The sequence below is a fragment of the Varanus komodoensis genome, unplaced genomic scaffold, assembly GCF_004798865.1.
Source record: "Varanus komodoensis strain SLA01 unplaced genomic scaffold, ASM479886v1 scaffold12, whole genome shotgun sequence".
NCBI classification, from domain to species: domain Eukaryota; kingdom Metazoa; phylum Chordata; class Lepidosauria; order Squamata; family Varanidae; genus Varanus; species Varanus komodoensis.
In genome coordinates, this window is record NW_025335349.1 from 22,624,925 (window position 1) to 22,638,030 (window position 13,106).

A 13,106-nucleotide genomic window follows, 5' to 3' on the forward strand; every position below is an offset into this window, starting at 1 on the left:
GAAAGATTTTCTGAAACTCTTACTGATTACAAGTTTAAGAGCAGTGACCTCCAAAAAGAACTGAATGGCACAAGTCACTTGAAGTTGGACTGCGGACATGAGATGCATACCACACAAAGGGCAACCCCTGCTAAGAAAAGTGTGAAAGCATCACACTTTGGCATCAGCTTTCAGCTCTGGGCACCATCCAAGTTCCGTGTCTCCGAAGCCCTAAATGGGCAAAGAGCTGAATGGCCAAGGGACCAGCTTTCTCAGGCTAAGCTGCTAAACAAGAACACTGAACACAGGGAGTTGGGGCAGGACTCGCAGCTGAGATACCTTGAAGTTTCAACAGGATCATTGCTATTTATATCACCTCCGAATGCAGATCCTGAAAAGTCCTGTCGTGGTATTTTTAAAAAGCACGCTAGCCTGTGCATCAGCCCAGAAAGAATGCATCGCATTTTAAACAGGAATGTCAAGCAAAGTTCCTTTGATCAAGTGGAGCCCTAGTCTTTCTTATGAAGCATTCAGTATTTTGACTTCCGACTCCGTGGAGAGCCACAGAAGCAAAGAAAGCCATTGAACCAACAGAAAACTATTTGCAGAGGGGTGACTGTTGTGCTAAGTCTGCGGTAGCAAAAACAACAGAGAGTCCCCACAGCAGTGGGAAACCTCTGATTCTCCAGAAGTTGTTGGACTCCTACTGCTATCATGGCCAATAGCCAGGAACCACTGTAGTTTAACAGCATCTGGATGGCCACAGATCTCTCTCCCTTGACTTAAAAGCCAACACATTTATTCAGTTTTAACAAAGATTAGAGCCCACTTCATCAGATACATGCAGTGGCAGGTATGTTTACACAAGCCTTGCTCCAGGTGTGAGCTTCCCTTGGGTGCCATGGAGTCCACAAAGGCTACCCCAGTGTACTGCCAATGGGCACCAGATTTTCCTTTCTTCCATTTTCTAAAATACACATGCGTGACTGCATCAAGTGCATACATTGTTTTCAACAAAAACAGACCGTATTTCCAAGTAACTACATTTCAAGGTGGCTCTCCAAGCCACCTGTTCAAATATTCGAAATACTGTAAGGTCCTTGATCCATTGGACTATATGAGATTTTAGCATTTATCCTTCCGATGTTGTAATATCAGTCTTTTAGCTGCCAAAGGCCACAGAGAATCAATTTGTTAATTTCCATGGAGCAACCTCAGTGCAAAATCTATCTGTATAACAACCTCCTCTCCAAAAGTAACAACTGGATATTGCCAAAACATATGTTTCCAAGAAATGTTAGTTTCACTGAATTTACAGCAATAAGCTCAATGAGACAATCCCTGCTTAAAGAGTCATTGCACTGTTCAATAGACAGGAAACAAAAGGTTTTGCTGAATAAAAGATTGCCTAAGATCCATAGACACAGCAGAAAGACGCCAGAGCAGCAATCCACTGATTATTGTGGGGTTGAACACACAGCAGTTTTTCAAATTCCCAAATGTACCCCAAAGGTCCAGAAAGATTATCCCCAGGTTCATACCATAAGAACATGAGGGCTGTTACGGGAAAGAGAGAAGTGTCGGCCTTACCTTTTCCGCAAGCCAACCTAGATGCCTGATCTCCCGGCCTCCAGCAATTCCTGCTTTACCCAGCTGTTCTTTGACTTCTGAGATGGCCTTAGGAATCAGGTCATTGACACAGGAGTGGATAGCATGGAACCAGGCTTGGGCTGTAGCTGAATCTTTACTTCTTAGAACCAAGGTGTGTTTCGCATCAGGTGAATGGACCTCAATGAGCCTGGAGGAAAAAACAGGAGTAAAGGGATAAAGGTGAGGTTTCTACTCACAATTACTGAAAAGCAGGCCCAAACTAGAAGCTACTTTGCAGGCCTTTAAGCACATCAAATATGCAGCCTGGCATACTTCTCTATGAAGTGCAACTTCATAATTCTGTGGCCATAATCAAGATACTTGCAGAGCCTCAATCTGCCCTCACCTTATGTCAGCATTCAGAACACCTGTGAAACCCATCAAATGGGGGAAGAGTCATAGCTCCTGTGAAAGCTTTGCCTATAGCAGGTCCCAGGGCTGACTCCCTGGCATTTCTAGCTAAAACGTGGGACCAGAATAATTGAGAGAGTGCCTTTTTCCTTATCAGCCACCGAGGTCATCAAATAAGGCCTCAATAGTTCCCCATGTGCCTAAGTGACAGTCAGAGGCCATGTGAAGTACAGCTTTTAGCATAGCTGTGCTCTCTCTATGGAATTCCTTGCCAGCCAATGCTCAGCATCACCAGCGGTGCTCCATTTTTAGTATCTGCTAAAGCAGTGATGGGTAGAAGCTAGATCTTCAGATGCTTTGAACTTCACCTCCCAAAATTCCTGACCACTGGCCATGCTGGCAGGGTCTTCTGGAAGATGAAGTGTAAAACACCTGGAGATCTAATTTTTCTATCTACCCTGTGCCAAAGGCATTCTAATTTTCAAACTCTCCCTGTTTGAAATCCACAGTTTTAGTCTATACTAAGTACTGTTATGTTTTGCATTTTGCTTTTCTTCATATGATTCACCACTTTGGTCTCAAATACCATCAATCCTTCCATCTTTCCATCCAAGATCAGGTAACAGAGGACTAAAATGGCCTGTCATGGACTCTAAATAGCTGCTTTTAGTCAAAGTAGCTACTGTTAGTCTAACGCTGCTGGGTTAGATGAAAAAATAATCTGATCCTGCAGAAAGCAACTTTTGATGTACCGTAACAGCACACTTCCTCAGTTATTCATGTAGAAGTAAGTGCTACAGGGGTTTAATGCAGCATCCTCTCTGTAAGTGGAGGACTACATCTTAAATGTGTTGAAGGAAGGAGTGATAGTCCTGTACAGTCAAGCTTCCAGTTATTTGGGGTTTTCTATATTGCATTTCCTTAATAAGCATTTTCTGAAATGTTCTACAAAGGAGTGGTTACATGATAGCACTATACAGAAACACCCAGGAAAGGGCTATCAACATTCCATCATGTACAATGGACACCTGGGCCCAAGAAGCAGGTTTTTTCTCCTCTGGGACTAGACATATGCCTTACATTGCTAATTGTACACTAAGTTGTCCATTTCTTCCCTGGAAGAACTCAAGGATGGGTGATAGCATGATGAAATAGAAGAGATGCTCACACACAAATCTAGCATACTTTCCCCCACCCTGGTGTTGGCACATGTTTTGGAATTCAACACCCTTCAAGCCCAGTACACATTTTAGAGTTGCTGGAAGTTGCAGCCAAAACAGGTAGAAGACACCAGATGTGGGAAGACCGTTACAGAATGTCCGCCTACCTCTTTTTCCAGTATGAATTCACAAATATACCAAAAAAGTCACCCACGTGACTCATAAAGACTCTCTATATAGTGAGAATTCACCGACTGATGTGACAACCCTCCAATTTAAATTACTTGAAATGGGGTACACTCTTTTGTAAGCCTGATTAGCTCCTTCTCCAAACTGGCTACAGATATACAACAACATGTTTATCTGCAATTTGGCGATAAACGTTCTCTGAATCTGCACCCTCCCTTGCCTGGAAATATTTAAGGCAGCAACACAGCTGTGTTTATTCAAACATTTCACCGAAGTTATGTAAACACTGCATATAGAATGTTTTTTGATAAAAGCCCACGCTAGTCCAAAGGAATAATAGGAATAATAGGTTTAAGCTTGACGTGACAACCAATATGTATGCTCTAGCTCAGTCATCCATAGTGATGGTATCACATTTTCTGATGTTAGGAATCCATTCTATGTAAGCAGAATTAGGCAGTAGAAGTTCTAGCTGTGCACTGCAAAGACCTCATTTACAAGGAAGATCTAGATTTAATCATGTGAAATCAAAGCGAACGACCCAAATTTCTTATTGAAGGCCAGCTTGCATGTTGACAGTCTTTCTCCACTAACAAGATGCCAGTAGTTAGCAACTACCCTCACTTGAATAAAGGGACATTTAAGATGGGAGAGACTATAAAACAGCCTACCACCAGCTTGGCACCCACAGATGCACAGGGCTGCATTTCCCATGATGCAGTTGAATACCTCTGGAGGATGCCAGGTGGAGGAAGACTGCTGCAAAAATGAGTCTTTGGTTACCTAACGTCTGGTCTTCTCCTGGTAGCTCACGACACACCACTAAGGTCTGTGTACAGCTTCCTTTGAAGACTGTTTGCAAGCTGCATCTAGTTTGGAATGCTGCCAACAGGGACTGGGAAGAGGAATTGTACTGGACCTATCCTGAAAGCACTGCGGTGGCTGTCAGTCAGTGTCTGCACTCAATTTAAGGTCTTGCATCCAGCCCAGAAGCTCTTCAATAATTTGGGATGCGGGGACCTTCCTCATTACCAGCCAGCTGGGCATCACTGAGCTACAGGAGTTGTCCTGCTCATAAATGAGGTTTAGCAGCATGGAAACTCAAATGAGGCTTTCTTCATGGGACCCTTTGTGAAGTGTCCTCCCAGGAAAGGCACAATCAGCCCCCACTGTGACTATTTTTAAACAGAATAACGTTCGGTTTACACAAGCATTTTGGCTCCTGACATGTTGGTTTTGGTGTTTTTGAGGTTAGGTTATTATTACTATATTTTTAATGTTTTTGTGTGATCATATCATTTTGTGGTTCTGTTATTGGAACACTGTAAACCACTCTTGTCCTTCTTTTGGCAGAAAAGTAGGATAGAAGAATGCTAAATAAATACATATAAGAAAGTTGAGCCCTGGCTTCAGGCAAAGTCCAATCTATGGCACTATCCCCACCATTTGCTCCTTAAAGTCATTTTAAAGGAAGGAGAGGAAGGAGAAACAAGGGAAGAAAGAGAAGGATGGCATAAAGGAAATTAAAAAGGACAAAAGAAGGGAAGAACAAACAGAAAGCAAGATAGAAAAAACACAGAAAAACAGAGAAAACAGAGTGAGTCAGAAGGGGTCTCCCGGGCCATCTAGTCTGACCTCCGGCACCAGCCGGCTCCACTCACGACATGCCCACCATGTGGACAATAGGAAAACATAGAAAACAGAGCAACACAGAAAACAGAGTGACACAGAAAACAGAGTGAGGATGGACACTGTCCAGAATTACGTGTTGGAACAAGTAAAAGAGTGTTTAATAGCAACACGTAAACCGGAAAGCCTTTGGACTATTGGGTGGTATTTTACTGTTTTACTGTCTGCCTCTGTGAAGAAAGAAATGAGAGTACCATAACTCCCAGAAGGGACAATGCCAATAAGGCAGCAGAGTAGTTCAACTCCCTGTTCCATTCTGATTAAGATCCTGTGTATCCTATTTATTCACTAATAATAGATATTTATACACATGAGCTGTGGGTCAGTAGGGCTGCTGTCCAGCCTCGCTTCATGCTCCAAATGAGAAAGGAAGCTCCAAAGATACGAAAGCAGCAGGAGTGAACCTCGGTTCTAACAGATATTTCAACCACATGCTTCACCGTACAGCTGTCACAGACAAATTATATTTGGCACGCCAAGCAGAGAATGGCCAAAAGTCCTCACCGGGACCTACAAGCTGGTCCAAAGTCAAGCTCAGCCTGTCCACCCAAGTCTGCCAAACGACTTTTCACTTGCCAGTCTTTAAAGCTGGGTTTCCTCAGAGTTGCCAAGGAATGTACCTGGGATCTTCTACTTGAAATAGAAAGCAGGAGCTCTAACATGGCGTGATAGTTCCTCACTGGATAAAAATAAGCAAGCTCCAGCCCAGTTTCCAGAAGACCCCTTTACTGAATTATGTCTCTTTCCCAGGTGGTTGACCAAGGAGGAACTGAGACTAGAACGCTGGCCTCCAATGCAGCAGACAAGGTCACCCTTCCATATTTCTTCAAAACTAGCATTATTGGAAAATTGGCCTGCTGTTCTCCTGCAAACATCAAATTAACACCTGATTCTCACAGGCATGATCACAGCCTCCCTCAATCACACACAAACACATGTGTGCGCATGCATGGATACACAGTCTCCTTCCATACTCTAAAACACTGTTTCCTAATAGGATTGCGCTTGCTTCAGAGCAAGCCACTCAAAATTGTGCATACCCATTTATGGATGCAAACATATGTCAAAGATGCATTGAAGAGAATTTCCAGATGTATTATTGTGTGCGTAGCTTTACTGTAGGCTCTGCTAGCCAGACGATTTTGCTTTTATGGACATGCCTGAGTTGCATTACTAGAAAGAAGCGTGGGTCTAACATAGCAGTGCTCTCCTCCAGGGAACAGCCTGGAATGCTCAGGCGCACTGAGGCAAGAGAAAAATCCAAGCCCCATGCCAGGAACATTATGCAAATGAAGCAACACAATTTGTACTGGCTCTGCAAATCATTGATTTTGACTCCAGTGTTTGGGTTCCTCTGCATGGGTTCCTCTTTTAAGTTAAGAATGTAATGCCTGAAGCAGGGACAAGCTGTGCATCCCCCTTATCATCCTGCCTCCTTTTCCCTATGTATTTTGCACTGTCTTAAGATGCTCTCAGGTAACTAAACCAGGAAGAGAGGCCACAGCCTGCAGGGAGAGACAAGCTGATATGAATCTATAAAAAAAAAAAAAAAAAGAAGTAGTAAAGTTCCTTCTTAGACTAAACATCATCATCAAGGCCTTTTATGTGTCTAGAAGCTTCTTCTTCTTTTTACATTTTTACTCTAGAACAGGCACAAGGATCTCAATCCACACTAAGACCCTAACATGGGAGGCAGGGAGATTTTAAGATCTCAATCAGCACTGTACAAGATGCATTGCCCAGACCGAGAGGAGCCAGTCACACTTATTGTGTATTCTGACTTCCCAGGGCAGGATTATCAGCTCCTACAGAGCTGCCTATAATTTTATTTTCAGGCCGGCAACTCCAGCAACATAGAACACCATCTGATCCCCACCGGTGCCCTCTTGCACCAGGAACATGAACAAAATCCGTATTGTCCTGGTACAGGGCTGGGTAGAAGCTAGACTGCCAGATGTTTGAGGCTTCAACTCACAGCATCCATGAGCACTGGAGTCCATAGAATCAGAGAACAGTAGAGCTGAAAGGCACCTACAAGATCATCGAGTCTAGCAGCTTAACTAGCATCAGCCACATCAGACTGCTGCAACGCAATTGCAATCTGTATGCTACTTGAAGGGTTTTGTGAAGACTTCACCTCCTCTCACAAGGGTGGGTGGAATCATACAGAGAAGAGCAAGGTTTTGCATACTTTTGATGTTGACCGGAGAACATCAATGAAGAACTCACAGTTTCCACAGGAAATAAAAGATACAAGAACTGATAAACCATCTGAACACGTGGGAGATTCGTGGAACACATTTCCTGCTAATTGCAACTGCTATTCAAGACGGTATAAGCTGAATGCCTCTGGCTTGGGAAAGAAGTATGCTTTAAGCCGCATCCTTGTCCAGGTCTAGTCCCTATGGACAGTTTTGGACAACAGAGGGAAAGGCAGGGCCTTCTTTGGAAAAACAGACCTTGTTGCACCCGTGCAATAGCCCCAGTGATGGACTGAAAGAAGATGAGCTCTGCCCACAGCCTTCGGCCCTCTGATTTGTCAGCTGTCATTCACTCATTTACATTTACATCCGACCTTTCTCCCACCATGGAACGCAAGGTGGATACACAGGATTCCCCGGCGGTTTCTTCTCCAGGCCCTGATCAGCCCCCAGTCTGGCTTAGCTTTGGTTAAAGTCCTACTTCAGGGGCTTCCAGACCATTCCCTGCAAACCCACCAGGGCAGGCAAAGAGCTGGGTAGGAACAGTGCCTCTGTTCGGGGGATGCTGCTCTTGTGTGGGGCAATGGAGTGTGGCTGGAAGGACAGCACCTCTCCAGGCTTCTGTTATCCTCTGATACGAATCCTTAGCTAGTTCAGCCTTCCCCAGCTCGAGGCTCTCGAGATGAACTGCATTATGTCTCCCATAATCCCATTATGGAAGTTGCAGTCAACTTGTGTGGAAGGCCTCCAAAACTGTGGGAGACCGAAGTAGCTATTAATACTAGATTTTGAAAAGCAACCCAAGCCAAGGACGTCGTGCAAAGGTTTGCAATATGCAGCTGTTCTGTTAGGCAAACCCTGCAAACAGCTGTTGTTTTTTTGCCTTCCAGACCCTCTCCCAAATGGGAAATAGTTCAGCTTTTGAATCCCCGGCCTGGAGAAATGCTGAAAGACTCTGAAGTTTCAAGCCGATTTCTTTCAAAGCCGGTGTCCTAGACGCAAACAAAAAGCCCATTGATGTGAAGGTGGAGGGGGCAGGGATATGTTCTCCTTTCACACACACCCCTCCCCTGTTTTCATTGGTTCTTTTCTTCTCACTTTTTGGTTCGCAACTGTGAAAGAGGCTGCAATGTTGGGCTACCATGTGGTGCGATGCAGCTGGTTCCACACATGCTACAAATAAAGGTCAGTAAGTGTGCCCTATTTTTAGCACTGGGAAGCAAATGCCATGGAAGTCACACGAACTGTTCATTTCCGCAGCCTGTCTTTTTCACTTCCCTAGGAAGTGGATGTCTCTAGGACAAGAGACGATGTGAAATTCAGTTTTCCATTGCTGGATTTGCTCAGTCTCAGGTCCCAGATGTTGTTGGATTATGACTCCCATCCCCTTCAACCAGCATGGGCAATTGTTCATCCTTGGTGAGAGCTGCTGTCCAACAGCACTGGGAGAAAGTTGTTCTAGCTGTTTGCATCCTCTGCATCCTCAACCCAACAGTCTGTTTCCTTCCCACCAAGAGCACCCAATGCATCCACAGCATCCCAATGAGCAGTTGCTCAGACTAACTTTTCCCATGTCTATGATACCCACCATTTATTTGCTCATCCCATTTCTTTCCTCCCTTTCCTTCAAGGAGTTCTAGTGAGTACACAGGATCCTCCTCTCCATTTTATTTCCACAGCAACCCCTGTGAAGAAGGCTGGTGGACGGAAGAAGACAGCTAGGACATCCTCTGGAGGCAGGTGGGCCAACTGATCATCTTACTGCCTGCCTGGGACTTGTTTAGCTGCTTGGGAGAAGATTTCTCCTGGCTGAAACTGAGGTGGGGGAGCACATGGGACAGAGAGAGACAGAGAGAACACTCTCCTAGGTGAATTCCTTGCAGCTTTGAGACAGCTCTGAGGGTTGCCTGGAAAGGCTCTTTTGCTGCCCAGCAATACAGGACTTTGTTGAGAGCTGCTTCTGGGGGTACAGAAGGGCAAAGATCACCTCCCTAACACTGGCTGGTTTTTCTTTTAAAATGTTGTTATATTCCAGGAAGAGAGGATATGGGGCCGAGTTGGGAGTGGAAAGTAATGCACCACAGTGCTTTTGCTCCTCCTTGGATGGATGACTCCAGAAACTAACACTTGGGGAATACTGCCTGGCTTTGTGAATTGCCCAACATGGGATTTCACAGTTGTCGTTTTGTCCCCCATGCTATTTAACTTCTACACGAATCAGCTGAATTTAATCACCCATAGTTTTGCAGTGCACTTCCATCAGGACGCTGATGGCATGAAGTCCTATTTCTCCTTTGCTTCTCCATGGGGTGAGGTCGTGGGTGTGCTAGATTGGTGCCCGGCTGTGGCAATGGACTAGGCGTGGACTCAAAAGCAACTCCATCCAGACAGGTGGTATTAAGGGGCACTTTTTATGCCTGGATGGGGAAGAAGCATGTCCATAGCCTGGGGTTTCTCCCACAGTCATCTCTACCACTTAAAAAAAAGCTCTGCCTTCACATCAGTCAGTATACGCATATGCCAAGGCAAGGTAAGGCAAGAACTTAAAAGTCTAGTTCCCCTACATATTATCCCCTTTCCAACCCTGCCTACTTCTGCATTTGTGTGTAATGCAAGCTTACCTTTTCAACACAGTGGAAATTATGCTGTATTCATTCACCTATGCCCCAAATGTGTTAAATGCACTTTGCAGAAAAACTGTGCCAAGGCTCCAGTGCAGATCAGCCTCTGGCGATTCTGAAGTGCTTTAAACCTCTGCTTCTATCAGACAATGGTGAGGAAAGTTGGGAATTGTAGTCCAAAACACTTGGTGGGTACCAAAATGAGAAAGTTTGCTCTATGTGTTGCCTTTCAGTAGCTATAAAACAGTAGCTGTTTTAAAAATTATTTAATCCCCTACATGGATAATACCTTTGTGTTGGAATACACACAGAGATGAACATATGTTACAAACACAGGCATATCTATTTTATTTGTGCTGAGAAACCTCAGCCAGATTGCAACTTCTCTTGGAGAAGAACACATACTGAACCAGGTACATGTCTGTGATTCTTTTCCTACTTGGAAATCCTATTTATTGCAAGCATCCTTTAGTCATGAGCAAATCACTCAGCTGTGAAGAGGTGCATTCTCTTTTTCACAACCAGATTCAAAACCTTACCAAGCCGTGTTACAAAGTTTTTAAGAAATGCAGGTCGTTAATAGCATGACATAACGATTTTCAACCAATTAAGTTAATCCACTCAGTAACTGTCATTTGACTTAAGTACTGTCACTTGCTCCACAGCCATTTTAAGCACTAGAAATGTGTAAATTCTTCTTTTTTCAACACTACCAGTGAACATGTAGGTTTAGGGTTTGCTACAGATGTGCCAACTCTCACACAGTGGAAGGATTATAAAGATATAATCATACACAATATTTCAGTGCTAGATATCAGAACATATTATTTATTTATTACCCTTTATCTTACGGCACCATAGTGGCTTAGAAAGTGTTTTATTTTAATCCTAGTAAAGCCACAATTAAAAAGGAAAAAGATCCACAAAATAAAGAAGAACACTATCCAATTTTATAAGCCTTTATAAAATGCCTTGACATTTTAAAAAGGGGTTTCCCTAGTTCCAAAAAGACTAATGTCTGTACCAGTTGAACATCGATCAGGTAAGCATTACACAGACGGGGGGCCAAAACAAAGCTAATTCTCTCTTTTGCTGTCACTTAATGCACCAAGGTTGTAGGAATCAGTACACATCTACATTTTCTACCAAGAAAACCTGAAACACAGGAAATGACTTTAGAAAGAGTCAGAAGGTTGGTTCATTGAGCTCAGTACTGCCTATAGCAGGGTTGGGGAAACTCTTCTACTGTGGAGGTCAAATTGTACTTCAAAGATCCTCTTGATAGTAACATTCCATGAGTGGAAAGGGTAGAAGACAAAGGAACTGGGGCTAAAGGCAGAATGGATGAGGCATACATCCAAGATCTTGCAGCATAAATCTCATATCCTCCAGGAGGGGGTCCACATAAGCCCCAAGGGGAAAAAGTCATGGCAGCTTCTTTACCCTGGCATCTCTCCATGCACTGCATGATTTTCCAAGCTACCTTCATGCAGCATTTGGAGTAACCACTATTTACAGCCACGAAAGAAATGGCAACTGGGTAAAAGGAGGTTGGATCAGGGGAATGAAGCAAAGCCCCCTGGAAACCCAGGGGGCAAGATTCGGCCTTCAGGCCTCAGGTTCTCTGTTCTTGACCTATTCCAGCAGCAGCTTTTCAAGATCTGCGATCAGCCCCTTGGGTTTCCAGCTATACCTACAGATCCCACAATGCATGAATAAAAAATGGGTGCAGGTTTTTTGTGCTCCTTTGCAAAGAGAAAAGCATGCCCTCTGCCATTAACTATCACACAGCCACCATGCGTCCTTCAATGGCACCTTCACCTGGCTGCAACATCTTGCATCAACAGGGGGGAGAGAAGGTCAGATCTACTGTACAGGCCAAAACAAGATACAGGCAGCAGTTTTGTGAATATAATCCTCATCCCGCAGAAGGAAGAAGGGCAAGGGTCTTACGGATGAGCAAAATACAGAGGCTGAATCCAAAATGTGGTCCCTCAGATCCACCGAGCAACCCAGAACATAAAACATAAAAAGCTGTGATGGATCAGAGCAAAGGCTAATGTCAGCCTGCTCCACACCGCTGCCTCCCAGAAGCGCTGGGCTGAAATTAAATCTCAGCCAGACTGTGTTAGAAAAGCAGCTCTTGGAAGCCTCGGCTAGCTGGCTCGGAATTAGGAAGGACGCTGTGCCAACGCACATTGGCTGGGAATCAGGGGAGTCGCAGTTCAACTTACGTGGAGAGCAGCAGGTTGTGGAAGGCTGGTGTATCTCACCAGCATTCCACTCCCAGTAGCCAGCTGGGAGACCACAAGCTGCAAGAAGCAGGGAGCCCGCAAGCAGTGTGGCCTACTGGTTAGAGTGCTGGACTGTGGGGTTGGGAGAGCTGGGTTCTAGTCCCCCCTCGGCCACAAAGCTCTCTGGGTAACTTTGAGCCAGCTACAAACTCTCAGTCTAACCTACCTCACAGGGCTGTTGTTGTTGCAAGGATAAAATGGAGCTATGTAAGCTATTTGGGCTCCTCCACGGAAGAAAAAAGGGGAGATATAAATGCAGTGTGATGATAATGCAATGTAACAACAACAATAATACAGTCCCCTCTGAGCTGTTTGTCAGGTAAGGTACACTGCTTTATCTTGTCCCTTAGCTGAGGGAGTTGCTAGGGAAAGCCAGGCTGGGCAAGGGTGTAGCTCAGGGGCACTTCTATTATAAGCTAAGCACACCACATCGATGGATATAATGCCAGGAGCTGTGCAGGTGTCTTCTGCTCCCCTTCCCCGCACCTCACTTTACCTGTTTTCTGGATCCGACACGGCCAGATTCCGGGTCACGTAGCACATTTTGAGCGGTATTGTCTTCTTGTCTCTGTTAATGGAGAGAGGCAGCTGACAGAGGGGATCCATGGAGGCATTTCCCAACCGGGGGGATTCAGGTGGGGGAGTCTCCCAGCCGATTTCCGAAACCGGAGAACCTTTCTTCACATACGGGGTGGCTTCTCGCATGTACTTCACTGTAAAAAGGGAGAAGGAAGAAGAGCAAACGAATGGTAAGTAAACACAGATAAGCAACTGAAAGTGTGATGTTACTCAATATTTTGATCAGACTTCCCCAACCTGGTGCCCTCACTCTACTCATTGCAAGAGATCATTGATCTAATGCAGACCCTCCCCAATCGAATTCCCATCCAACATGGCCCATTGCTGGCCAGCGCATGCTGGGGACAGTAGGACTTCTGTGTCTGAAAATGCACAGGATTGTACCTTTAGATA

The 13,106-nt window shown here is 44.8% G+C and overlaps 1 protein-coding gene across 1 annotated transcript in view; it reads right to left on the reverse strand.

The window, feature by feature from the left end:
* SNTB1 (syntrophin beta 1) overlaps positions 1-13,106 on the reverse strand; it is a 99,175-nt gene that overhangs the window by 25,967 nt on the left and 60,102 nt on the right. Inside the window, exons 2-3 of the mRNA XM_044421818.1 lie at positions 12,631-12,847; positions 1,570-1,777 (exon numbers count right to left, since the gene is read on the reverse strand). Of these exons, the coding sequence (XP_044277753.1) occupies positions 1,570-1,777; positions 12,631-12,847 (425 nt within the window). The remainder of the gene's footprint in view (positions 1-1,569; positions 1,778-12,630; positions 12,848-13,106) is intronic.